We start from the raw sequence: 14172 nt of genomic DNA on the forward strand, positions 1-14172 counted from the left end.
ATTTCGTCTCCTCTTCATGCGCAATAATAGGCAATATGGCTTCTCTACGCTACAGGAGGGAGAGGACCTGCTGAGGGACTTACATATTCTACCACCCCAGGATAAAGCCAGTTCCTCCCGACTCCCCATACGGGATCCCCCGTTGTCACCAATATGGCGTACCCAAGGAGGCCGTCCAGAGTTTCCTCGGGAACAGAGGGTGGAATCTCGTCGGCAACAATTGAATCCGACATGACGGAAAGGAGGTCGATTATAGAAGCAGATAGTTTCTTTTTCTTTCTCTTTCTTTATTCTTCATATCGGCCGGAGATGTCTTCAAGCAGCACGGATGCTGAATTTCAGCCGGATACCGCCATTTGCAGTTCTCAGCGGACTGGGAGCCGGGGATCCATACGTTGGGGGGGATGTGGGGATTTCTTTTGCTGCTCTGGACTCCCACTTATAGTAATGGCAATTTGTTTATAAGCTGACCCGAAAAAAGGCGAGGAAGGGTCTGGATGGGTCAAGTTCGCAGTGAGTTGGTACTCTGGCTATAGATATGTTTGTTTTTTCTTTTTAAAAAAAAAAAAAATATGAAAGTTTGCTTTACCTTATATTTAACATGGGAATGCCTATTATGCTCAGGGTTGATATGGGTTAAGGGGTTGAATGTCTGGATATATATTTTCGGAAATGCTGTGCCTTCACGACGGTCTGCTGTCCCCCTGTTAGCAGTCTTCCTTGACTGCCTAGTCGGTAGACTATGTTCGGTACTATTGATACCTTGTGTATGTCTTATTTTTGTTCTGTCTTTTACCCCCTTCCCTTTCCTTTCTTTCCTATTTCTGACCTTTGTCTCTATGGCGGGATCCTAATACGCACATGGTTCTACCTCCTGCTCTATGATGGCGGCCATGGAATCTGCTAAAACCTTTAGCTTACTCACACATAATGTGCAGGGCCTTAATTCCCCGATCAAGCGTCGAAAAGCTTTCTTGTATTATAAATCCTCTCATGTTGATATACTATTTTTACAGGAAACGCATTTTTCTACCTCCTCTGCTCCATCGTACTTTCATAAACACTACTCACAAAAATTTTTGGCTAGTGCCTCTACCAAGCACAGGGGAGTGGGCATATGGTTGTCTCGGTCGGTCCCGTTTACACCTCACAACACGATCTCTGACCCGGATGGCAGGTACATCCTGGTCTCGGGTCTGTTACATGAATCTCCAATAACCTTTATTAACTACTATGCCCCGAACTCCAATCAACCGGCGTTCTTCCAGGGTATGTGGCGCAAGATCCATTCATCGATAGAGGGCCCGATAATCATGGGTGGGGATTCTAATATCGCCTTGGACGCGTCCATGGATAAATCCCACGCATTCAGGGTGCGACTTATACCTCCTACGTCAACCAGCATACAAGTAGCACGTTTCTTCCATTCGGTGGACGTCATAGATGTCTGGCGGGATTTTAACCCCACAGCAAGGGATTATACTTATTTCTCCTCAGCCCATAATATCCACACCCGTATTGATCATGTTATGATGTCAACTAGCTTACTCCCTAAGGTCACGGATGCTAGGATTTTAGCTACACCCTGGTCTGATCATGACCCAATTGTGGTTCGGTTGTCAGATTTATGTGGGAGACCGCCTATCTCCTCTTGGAGATTGAATGAGTCATTACTATCGGATCAGGAGATAGTTAAAGAAATCCAAAGGGAATTGGACACATATTTTCTACTTAATAAGGCACCAGACACCTCAATTAGGTCCAATTGGGCGGCTCACAAAGCAGTGATTAGGGGGAAATTCATCCAGATAGCCTCGCGTAATAAGAAACGGTTGAAGGAGGTTCTGGCGTTAAAGGAGAGGAAGTTTGCGGACCTGTCTAAGAAATTTAAAACAGACCCCTCAGCAGTTATTAAAGCAAAATTAGCAGAAGCTAGAACAGAATTAAATTTATGTCTGACAAGTTGGGCGGAAAAAAGTCTGCGTTGGTCACAACATAAGTTTTTTACACAAGGGGATAAACCGGGAACATTACTCTCTAGACGCCTCACGCCCCGATTTAACACCTCAACACCACCGAAACTGCGATTGGCGGATGGATCTTTATCACAGAATCCCACAAAAGTTGTAAAGGCCTTTCAGGATTTTTATTCAGCGTTATACTCAGCTCCACCTCAGTTTGATAAAAATAAGGCTAGGGTCTTGTTGGAAAAAACATTCCCTACTAAACTTTCCCAAGGGGATAGAGAAACACTGGATGCTGAATTTAGATTGGAGGAGGTATTGGATGTTATTAAAAATCTGAAGGCTCACAAAGCCCCGGGGCCAGATGGGTTTTCCTCAGGTTATTACAAACACTTTAGGGAGGTCCTGGCCCCGCACATGGTTGAATTGTTCAATGCTTATCGGGAGGGTAACAATTTGCCCCCTTTTTCGAATCTAGCCTATATACATCTTATCCCCAAGCCTCATAAGGATCATACAGATCAGGCTAACTATCGCCCGATATCCCTTCTTGATGTGGATCTTAAGATTGACAAAAATTCTGGCGGTTAGATTGAATTCATTCCTAGCCACATATATACATAAGGATCAGGCGGGATTTATACCCCTCCGCCAGGCGGAAGACCAGACGAGACGGGCTGTGGACATTATCTCAGCTGTTCGTTCGGGGTGGGATGGCACTTCCGGACGTCAAAGTATGTTATTAAGCCTTGACCTTCAGAAAGCCTTTGACTCGCTATCCTGGGACTATTTGTTTTATGTCCTTGAGAGAATGGGCTTCGGTACGGGTTTTTTGTCTATTCTTAAGATCTTATATTGTCTTCCTACAGCAAAAATAAATTCTAGGGGATTTATGTCGGGAGCTTTTCCAATATGCAGAGGAACGCGACAGGGGTGCCCGCTATCGCCTTCCCTGTTTGCGCTGGCTATTGAGCCATTGGCCAACCTCATACGAGATTCTCCCGACATTAGGGGGGTGAAGGTGGGAGGAGTAGAACACAAATGTGCCTTGTTTGCGGATGACATACTGCTTTTCATATCGACACCTCTCACATCATTGCCGAATCTCTTTCATATTCTTGATCAGTTTGGCAAGCTGTCTGGGCTTAAGGTCAATCACTCCAAGTCGGTGGCAATGAATCTTACATTGCCAATAGGGGTAGTGAAGCTCCTAAAAATTAACTTTGATTTTCATTGGGATGCACGTAGATTGACGTATTTGGGTATTAAATTGACGCCTACCATAGAGTCCCTTTACGAGGACCATTTCCCTCCACTTTTTCAACAAATAGCTACGGATCTCACTAGATGGTCCCCTCTTAATCTTTCATGGTTTGGCCGCATTGCCTCCATCAAAATGACGATATTGCCCAGATTGCTATATTATTTTCGCACGCTCCCTATTGTGGTCCCTCAGAAGGCGCTTAGACAAATCCAAGGGCTCATCATGGGGTTTATTTGGGGTTCTAAAAGACCGAGAATACAGAGACAAACTTTATTCACCCCTAAAACGGCGGGGGGTCTGGGGGTTCCCAATATCCAACAATACTATCACGCAGCACGTCTGGCGCAATTTACAGATATGTATGCGAGACCATACTGTCCCCAGTGGACGCAAATTGAGACGGCCGCATGTACCAGTTTCCCGCTGGAAACGCTACTGTGGATGGAGTCCTCGGACAGGCCTCCGGTTCTCTCCCCTGTGCTTTCTCAGATGTTACAGCTGTGGGACTCGCTTAGAAAGAGATTCCATATTAAATCACCCCATAATCCGCTCATGACCATCACGGGTAATTCTGCCTTTCCTCCGGGTCTGCGTAGAATGGAATTCCGGTGGTGGCTCAATAAGGGGTTTTACAGGATTAAGGACTTTTTTGTAGGGGGGGACATCAGAACTCTGGATTACTTTAAGGACTCACACTCGATGCCCCCATCGGAGCATTTTAGATATATCCAGATACACCACTTCTTGTTGAACTGGAAATCCAGGAGGGGGGACATCAGCACATTGACCACTTTTGAACGGCTGTGTTGGCTTTCTGGCTTACGACATAAAATTTCCACGATATATTCCGATCTGGTTACTCCGGAAGGTAAACTCCCTTACATGACACGATGGGAACACGATTTAGGTACGGGAGTGGAATTGGAGCAGTGGCGGGAGATGGCATGTACGACCTCAAAACTATCTATCAATACATCCTTGGTGGAAGCGGGTTATAAAGTATTAATGAGATGGTATATGGTCCCTACTCGTATAGCTCGCTTTAACCCATTGGTGGATAAGCACTGCTTTAGACAATGTGGTGCGGAGGGTACACTAATGCATATTCTATGGGAGTGTCCAGTGGTTGCCACATTTTGGAACCAGGTATACCAGCTTATTAACACAGTGATCCAAGTCAAACCCCCCAGGGATGTGATTACGGCTCTGCTATGCGGTCCTATTCCCGAGGTTCGGGCCCCCGCATGTAAATTTCTCCGATATGTGTTTCTGGCAGCTAAAATAACTATTGCTAGGGCCTGGCGAACATCCACGTTGTCTATGGATATGTTGATCGCTAAGATCTCATGGATAATGGTTAATGACCGCCTAACACATCTGCTGGCGGGTACATTAGACAAATTTGATGCCATTTGGGACCCATGGAGGAACCACACATTTTCGTGAATACATAGAGACGGTTAGGAGACCCTTCTACCCTACACCTTTCCTTCCCCCCCTCCTTATCCTTCTTTTGTTTATTGTGTGTGTTTTGTTTTTCTCTCTTATATTTTTTCCTTAGAGGCCATGTTAAGGTACTCTATAAAGCAATGTGATGTCAAGATTGGTTACCTATGTTAGTAATGAAGACATTTATATACTATATATTTGGCAGAAGTGTTGACATCATGAATGATATATAATGTGAGATTTATTGGAGACCATGTTGGTCTAATACTTTGTTTAATTGTATTATTGATATGCAAAAGTTGAGACTCTGCGAGTCTGTGTTATTATTATATTACAAAAAACTGTTTAATAAAAAACTATTGAAAACAAACTTATCGAGAATTTCACAAGAAAAACAATGGTGTGCTTGGTTTTAACGTTACTTTATTCTTTCATGAGTTATTTACAAGTTTCTGACCACTTATAAAATGTGTTCAAAGTGCGGCCCATTGTGTTGAATTGTCAATACAACCCTCTTCTCCCACTCTTCACACACTGATAGCAACACCGCAGAAGAAATGCCTCCCGATCTGACCCCCTTAGACTTTTATCTTTGGGGTCATCTGAAGGCAATTGGCCCACCCTGTATAGTAATAAAAAGGAGGCCACAAAATCCACTAGGTGCTCCTTTGCTTCTGAGGCGGGTGTTTCAGTCCATTACCACACTAGGGCCACATGTGGGATATTTCTAAAAACTGCAGAATCTGGGCAATAAATATTGAGTTGCGTTTCTCTGGTAAAACCTTCTGTGTTACAGAAATGTTTCTATTACAAATGAATTTCTGCAAAAAAAAATTACATTTGTAAATTTCACCTCTACTTTGCTTTAATTCCTGTGAAACGCCTAAAGGGTTAAGAAACTTTCTACATGCTGTTTTGAATACTTTGAGGGGTGAAGTTTTTAAAAAGAGGTGATTTATGGGGAGTTTCTAATATATAAGGCCCTCAAAGCCACTTCAGAAATGAACTGGTCCATGAAATAATAGGTTTTGGAGATTTCTTGAAAATGTGAGAAATTGTTGCTAAAGTTCTAAGCCTTGTAACGTCCTAGAAAACTAAAAGGACGTTCAAAAAACGATGCAAACATAAAGTAGACATATGGGGGATGTTAACTAGTAACTATTGTGTGTGGTATTAATATCTGTTTTGCAAGCAGATACATTCAAATTTAGAAGAATTCAATTTTTTGCAAATTTTCTCTACATTTTGGTGTTTTTCACAAATAAATACTGCATTTATCGACCAAATTTTTTCACAGACGTAAAGTACAATATGTCACGAGAAAACAATCTCAGAATCGCTTGGATAGGTAAAAGCATTCCCAAGCTATTGCCATATAAATTAACACGTCAGATTTGAAAAAATCGAATGCGTCCACAAGGCCAAAACAGGCTCAGTCCTGAAGGGGTTAAAAGTAGTAAAATATAAAAAACCTATATAAATTTGGTATCATCGTATTGAGTCACAGAATAAAATTAAGTTGCTATTTTTACTGCACAGTGAAAGCCGTAAAAACGAAACCCAAAAAATCTGTTTTTTTCCAATTTCAGCCCGCAAAGAATTTCATCAGTTTCCCCGTACATTATATGGTACTTTAAATGCTACCAATAGATAAATGCAACTCCTTCCGCAAAAAATAAGCCCTCACACTACTCTGACAGAAAAATAAGAGTTATGACTCTTGGAAGGTGGCGAGTGAAAAATCCTGAAGGGGTTAAAGAGACTCTGTCACCAGATTATAAGTGTCCTATCTCCTACATAAGGAGATAGTCGCTGTAATGTAGGTGACAGCAGTGCTTTATATTTAGACAAATCTATTTTTACCACGTTTTGGAGTGATTTTAGCTTTAAGCTAATTAGTTTCTTAATGCCCAAGTGGGCGTGTTTTACTTTGGTCAGCGTCATACACTCTGTACAACGCCCACTTGGTCTAAAGTAAAAACACGCCCACTTGGCCATTAACAAACGAATTAGCATAAAGCTAAAAATCGCTCATAAAGTGGTAAAAATAGATAGTTTTTCTAAATAAAAAGCACTGCTGTCACCTACATTATAACGCCCATCTCCTTATGTAGGAGATAGGGCACTTATAATGTGGTGACAGTCTCTTTAAAGAGGCTCTGTCACCAGATTTTGCAACCCCTATCTGCTATTTTGCAGCAGATCGGCGCTGCAATGTAGATTACAGTAACGTTTTTATTTTTAAAAAACGAGCATTTTTGGCCAAGTTATGACAATTTTTGTATTTATGCAAATGAGGCTTGCAAAAGTCCAAGTGGGCGTGTATTATGTGCGTACATCGGGGCGTTTTTACTACTTTTACTAGCTGGGCGTTCTGACGAGAAGTATCATCCACTTCTCTTCAGAACGCCAAGCTTCTGGCAGTGCAGACACACAGCGTGTTCTCGAGAGATCACGCTGTGACGTCACTCACTTCCTGCCCCAGGTCCTGCATCGTGTCGGACGAGCGAGGACACATCGGCACCAGAGGCTACAGATGATTCTGCAGCAGCATCAGCGTTTGCAGGTAAGTCGATGTAGCTACTTACCTGCAAACGCTGATGCTGCTGCAGAATCAACTGTAGCCTCTGGTGCCGATGTGGCTGACACGATGCAGGACCTGGGGCAGGAAGTGAGTGACGTCACAGCGTGATCTCTCGAGAACACGCTGTGTGTCTGCACTGCCAGAAGCTGGGCGTTCTGAAGAGAAGTGGATGATACTTCTCATCAGAACGCCCAGCTAGTAAAAGAAGTAAAAACGCCCCGATGTACGCACATAATACACGCCCAGTTGGACTTTTACATTAACCCCTTGCGTACCTTTGACGTAATAGTACGTCGCTGGCCACTTATGCCAGCGTACCTTCGACGTACTATTACGGCGCAGGAATAAACTGTCACTATGTGAAATCACATAGTGACAGAACAGCGGCGGCAGCTGTCATTGACAGCTAACCGTCTCTGCTACCGGCCTGGGGACCAATTAGCAGTCCCCAATGCCGGCGATTGCTGTGATTGGTCAGTCTCTGAAGACTGACCAATCACAGCCGTCTGTGACGTCGTCTGCAGGAGAAAGCTCCTGTCACTTTCTCTGATCTCCTCACTTCTGTGAGATACGTGAGGAGATCAGAGAAAGCAGTGTAAAAAAAAAACAAACACTTTTTATTAACCCCTTCCCGAAAATGGGCGTATAGTAACGCCCTGAGGATGAAGCGGGCACAGGAGCTGTGCTCGCTCCATCTTCATCGGATGTCGGCTGTAATATACAGCCGACATCCCACTGCAACTACAGCGATCACTGTCCTCTCCGATCGCTGTAGTTTAACCCCTTAAATGCCGCTGTCAATAGCGACAGCGGCATTTAAGTGATTGATACAGAGGGAGGGGGCTCCCTCTGCACCCCATTGCCCCCCCTCCGCGAAAAATCGCGGGGTTCTGATGGTTGCAATGGCAACCAGGAAGCCTAGCAACGGCTTCCTGGTTGCCAGGTACGGGAGCCTATTAGGTCCTGCCCAAGGCAGGACGTAATAGGCTCAACTGTCAGTTGTAAAGTGACAGTTACAATACACTGCACTACATCAGTACATACAGAAGTAGTGCAGTGTATTGTGCAGGGGATCAGAAGATCAGATCTTCCAGTCCCCTAGTATGTGCAAAATAAAAAGTGAAAAAAAAGTAAAAAAAAAAGTGAAAAAAAAGTAAAAAAAAAAGTTTTAGATAAATAAATAAATACAAGTTTTACGTAATAAAAACAATAATCGCCTTGTTTCCCTGATCAAGCCCTTTATAATTAGAAAAAAAATGAAAAAAAAGACAAAAACTAGACATAATAGTTATCGCCGCGTTCGTATCGGCCTGACCTAAAAAAATATCATATTATTTATCCCGCACGGTGAACACCGTAAAAAAAATACCATAAAAAACAATGGCAGAATTTCCTTTTTTGGTCACGTTGTTTCCAAAAAAATGGAATAAAAAGTGATCAAAAAGTCGCGCGTAGCCAAACATGGTACCAATAAAAACGACAGTGTGTCACGCAAAAAATGTATGTACTCCGCACAGATTACATATGCCCCCACATTATAAACTGAAACACCAGTAAAACACTAAACAAAAACTACTACCAAGCAAAATCTGCGCTCCAAAAGCCAAATGGCGCTCCTTCTGGGCCTGGCAGTGTGCCCAAACAGCGGTTTATGACCACATATGGGGTATTACCGTACTCTGGAGAACAGTTTAACAATTTATGGGGCGTATGTCTCCAGTGGTACAAGCTGGGCCCAACACATTGGGCACTGAAATAGCATATATGTGGAAAATGTCAATTTTCAATCTGCAACATCCACTGTGCACTAATTTCTGCAAAACCTTTGGGGGTCAAAATGCTCACTACACTTCTAGATGAATTCCTTGAGGGGTGTAGTTTCCTAAATGGGGTCACTTCTCGGGAGTTTTCACTGTACTGGTACCTCAGCGCAATGCAACATGGCGTCAAAAACAAATTTTGTAAAATCTCCACTCCAAAAACGAAATTGCACTTTTTCCGTTTAGACCCTTGCCGTATGTCCAAATAGCCGTTTACAACCACATATGGGGTATTTCCGTAATCAGGAGAAATTGTGTAACACATTTTGGGGTGTCTTTTCTCCTGTATTCCTTGTGGAAATGAAAAATTCTGAGCTAAAGCTACAGGTTATATTTCACGGACCAATTCTAATAAAATCTATAAAACACCTGAGGGCTCAAAATGCTCACTACACCTCTAATTTAATTCTTTCAGGGGTATAGTCTCCAAATTGGGATCACATCTGGGGAATTTCTACTGTACTGGTACTTCAGGGACTCGCGACATGGCCCCCAGAAACCAATTCAGCAAAATCTGAGCTGCAAAATCCAAATGGTGCTCCGTCCCTTCTGAGCCCTGCCATGGGTCCAAACAGCAGTTTATTACCACATATGGGGTATTTCCGTAATCAGGAGAAATTGCTTTACAAATGTTGAGGTGCTTTTTCTCCTTTATTCCTTATAAAAATTAGAAAATTCTGTGTTTTTTCCAAAAAAAAGTCTCTTTTCATCTTCACAGACTAATTCCAATAAATTCAGCAAAAAACCTGTGGGGTCAAAATGATAACTATACCACTAGAAAAATTCCTTGAGGGGTATAGTTTCCAAAATGGGGTCACTTTTGGGGGGATTCCACTGTTTAGGTCCCTCCAGGGCGTTGCAAACGTGACACGGCACTGAAAACCATTCCAGTAAAATCAGAGCTCCAAAATCCAAATGGCGCTCCCTCCCTTCTGAGCCCTGCTGTGGGTCCAAACAGCAGTTTATTACCACATATGGGGTATTTCCGTAATCGCGAGAAATTGCTTTACAAATGTTGGGGTGCTTTCTCTCCTTTATTTCTTGCAAAAATTAGAAATTTTTACGTTTTTCCAGAAAAAAAGTAGATTTTCATTTTCACAGACTAACTCCAGAAAATATAGCAAAATACCTGTGGGGTCAAAATGCTAACTATACCCCTAGATAAATTCCCTGAGGTGTGTAGTTTAAAAAATGGGGGTCACTTTCGGGGGTTTCCACTGTTTTGGCACCACAAGACCTCTTCAAACCTGACATGGTGCCTAAAATATATTCTGAAAAAAGGAGGCCCCAAAATCCAAGAGGTGCTCCTTTGCTTCTGAGGCCTGTGTTTCAGTCCATTAGCGCACTAGGGCCACATGTGGGATATTTCTAAAAACTGCAGAATCTGGGCAATAAATATTGAGTTGCGTTTCTCAGGTAAAACCTTCTGTGGTACAGAAGAAAATGTATTACATATGAATTTTGTAAAAAAAAATGAAATTTGAAAATTTCAGCTCTACTTTCCTTCAATTCCTGTAAAACGCCTAAAGGGTTGAAACACTTTCTGAATGCTGTTTTAGATACTTTGAGGGGTGCAGTTTTCAAAATGGGGTGTTTTATGGGGGTTTCTAATATATAGGGCACTCAAAACCACTTCAGAACTGAACTCGTCCCTGAAAAAAATCGCTTTTTGAAATTTTCTTAAAAATATGACAAATTGCTGCTAAAGTTCTAAGCCTTGTGAGGTCATAGAAAAATAAAAGAATGTTCAAAAAACGATGCAAACATAAAGTAGACATATGGGATATGTTAATTGGTAACTATTTTGTGTGGTATTACCATCTGTTTTACAAGCAGATACATTTAAAATGGGAAAAATCATAATTTCTTCATATTTTCGCTAAATGTTGGTGTTTTTCACAAATAAGGAATGAATTTATCGACCAAATTTTTGCACTAAACTAAAGTCCAATGTGTCACGAGAAAACAATCTCAGAATCAATTGGATAGGTAAAAGCATTCCGGAGTTATTACCACATAAAGTGATACATGTCAGATTTGAAAAAATGGGTCTGGTCCTCAAGGCCAAAATGAGCTGGGTACTCAAGGGGTTAAACACACCCACTTGGACTTTTGCAAGCCTCTTTTGCATAAATACAAAAATGGTCATAACTTGGCCAAAAATGCTCGTTTTTAAATAAAAACGTTACTGTAATCTACATTGCAGCGCCGATCTGCTGCAATAGGAGATAGGGGTTGCAAAATCTGGTGACAGAGCCTCTTTAAGGCCTCGTGCACAGAGCAAAGCTGCGAGCCTTTCTGGCAGCACACAGCCTTATGGTTCCGTAATACCGCAGGGACCAATACTTCCCTATTGCCACAATTCTTTGCAAACCTTGGTTCTAGATTTCTGCAGATGTCGTATTACGGAACAGTACAAGAAGGATCTGTGATACGGTCGTGTGCACAGGACCCCATTTTTTTTCACCCTCCAGTTTAAAGTATTAAGTAGTATGCTGTTTTTACCATCATCTGATTTTACAGAACTTTTTGTTAGATTTATGTTACCTTTTGATCTTGTCAGAACCTCCATACAAAGTTTAGTGCTCTCTGTAGTAAAGGAGCCTTATATTCAGCAAGGAGTTTCTGAGAAGTGCTGTTTCGTTCTGTTTTCCTACCAAGAAATGAAAGTGATAGTTATTGTGCTGCTTTGTTTAGAATCTCTGACCATGGCTTCCAGTGCTGAGCAGGAGACACGGCTGTGTGGAAACTGGTGAGTAATCTGTAATAATGACTGCTTATAGCTCGTTATGGGTGGAGGACAATGTCGCAGGGATAGGTTCTGGTGCTATGTAATAAAAGAGAAGTATTTATTAAAATGTCAAATAATTGGGCCTCATTTGTCAAAACCGTCAAATAACATACTGTACTGTAGTTATTCTGGACAGGCTCTTGATACATTTGACAGATTTGTCTGAAAATGTATACAGTGGTATACATCTGCGTGGTGTGAACAGACCAATAGGCTGGATACAAAGAAATCTCCATAATGAAAGTCCATAGTTAGAAATTGCTAATGATCATGCAAATTGCAAATAGTTTCTTTCTAACATTTTTCAAGCAACTAAATGCTTGTGTTTAGCGTCAGGCTGTGTGCACGTGTGGCGTTTTGTTGCTCATTTTCGGGTAGATTCTGTGCTCTAAATCCGCAACAAAGTACAGTATAATGCATGTAAATAGGGTTTTAAAAAAAAAACAAAAAACTTCCACCTGCAGCAGAAAAAATCCTTACAGATTTGAGAGCATTCTGCACATTTTAACATCTGCATCGTGCACTTTTGTGTTGTGGATTTGCCACTCATTTTACCTATTGTTGTGAAAACTTTAAAATCTACGCCCTGTATAAAGGGTTACTAAAATGTGAGGAATACTACTGCCCATACTTTTATCTGGTCCTCCTGGATATGACAATGCACAGTGGTGAGGGCGAGCTGGTTGCATCCCTAAACGCCTGAACTGGTGTTGTCCTCTGGTAGCTCGTGCTGTGGGTGAAACAGTACATTGTATCACTTATTGGCTGAACAGAATTAAAGACTACTTAGGTGTCAGTGATTCTTCTAGATGCTCTATTTCATATTCTGCACCTGCTTCTTGATGCCTTCAAACTAGTAAAGCAATCTAAGAACATGAACATATGACCAGTTTCCTTCCTCTTGATGCTTTAAAACAGATGCAAACACTAATTAATCTTATAACGGTATTGTATATTCCCTTTTATTAACTATAAAGAAAAGCCTAAACTTGATATGCTTTTACAATTATTGATTAGTCATTTTGTCCTTGCTGATCTGGAATAAATGATATTACTAGTCTACCTAAAAGGGCTGAATCAGTAAGTAGGCTTAAAGGGGTTGTGAGTATCCACTAATAGGTAATAACTGGTAGAGTGAGAGGCCAACTACTGGGACCCCCGCCCATCGCAAGAACTGGGTCAGTGTCCTCCAGTTCACCCCCAGCAGCAAAATCGCTTACTGGGAGGAGTTGAATGGAGCGTCAACCGATCTTGAGCCCTGCTGCTCCATTCAAAAGGCTATGGGCACGGACAGAAATTGCCAAGCGCTTTGCTCGGCGGTCTTCGTCAATGCCTTAGATTATGAATAAAGCTACTGCTGCGTGCTCGGCTGCTCCATTCAACACCACCTGGAAAGCGACCGGACCCCACGTCCTACCAGTCATCACCTATTCAGTGGACAGGTGAAAACCGGTAGAAACGCTTCACCTGGAATACCGCTTTTAAATCCATCTCATCTGTGACTGCAAGCTTATGGGATTTTTTTAGGTATTAGGTCATCCAAAAGTTTCTTGATGATGCTTTAAAGAGAATGTAATGGTATTTGTAATACACGTTTTCATCAGTCTTATTTTTTTTTGTTTGGGTTACCTAGCAAACGTGACATTCCTTTGGTTAACTTCACCATCCATGAGATTCACTGCAGACGCAATATCAGCATGTGCAAGCTGTGCAAAGAGCCGATTCCCAGAAGTGACATGGAGGATCACTATGCCAGCGAACATGCCCCGGTAAGAGTTGTTGGTAATATCTTTTCACTTATGTGATTTTATTTATTCGGCACTGCAAATTATTCATTTTGGACATCCTAATGCATCTGAAATTATTTTATTTTCTTGGTGATGTCTTGGTACGGTCCAATAAAAAAATATTGTATAATTTAGATAATGGCTCAGAAGATAGAATTGTGATGGGTATTTTTTTTTTACATATCGTGTTTTGTTATTTGTTGTTTGTTTTTTTCACTGGTTTTTCTACTTATTTTTTTTTTTCTGCCATCATTTTCATAATTGCGGCAAAAATTATGCTACTTTGCATCAATTATAGAACTTACAGGTAAAAAGCAACAAAACCGCAAAAAAATTGAATGTAAATATTTTCTTAAGTCCACTTAATTCATGAGCCTGCCGCCCCTTCAAAATGATTGACAGCCGCCAGTTTATACAGGTTTATACTTTACCAGCCGTTAATCAGTGGTGTGCGTTTTATTGACCGATCCACCTGCTGTTTTATTTGTGTATGTCAAGTGTGAAAATTGTCCC

At 41.7% G+C, this 14172-nt stretch overlaps 1 protein-coding gene across 3 annotated transcripts in view; it reads left to right on the top strand.

Annotated features, from left to right (window-relative positions):
- TRAFD1 (TRAF-type zinc finger domain containing 1) overlaps window positions 1–14172 on the top strand; it is a 56887-nt gene that overhangs the window by 12249 nt on the left and 30466 nt on the right. For all 3 annotated transcript variants that reach the window (XM_075835002.1, XM_075834993.1, XM_075835011.1), the window contains exons 2-3: window positions 11779–11833; window positions 13506–13641. In XM_075835002.1, coding sequence (XP_075691117.1) covers window positions 11790–11833; window positions 13506–13641 — 180 coding nt within the window. In that variant the 5' untranslated portion in view covers window positions 11779–11789. The remainder of the gene's footprint in view (window positions 1–11778; window positions 11834–13505; window positions 13642–14172) is intronic.

This window comes from Rhinoderma darwinii, chromosome 1 (genome assembly GCF_050947455.1).
Source record: "Rhinoderma darwinii isolate aRhiDar2 chromosome 1, aRhiDar2.hap1, whole genome shotgun sequence".
Classification (NCBI taxonomy): domain Eukaryota; kingdom Metazoa; phylum Chordata; class Amphibia; order Anura; family Rhinodermatidae; genus Rhinoderma; species Rhinoderma darwinii.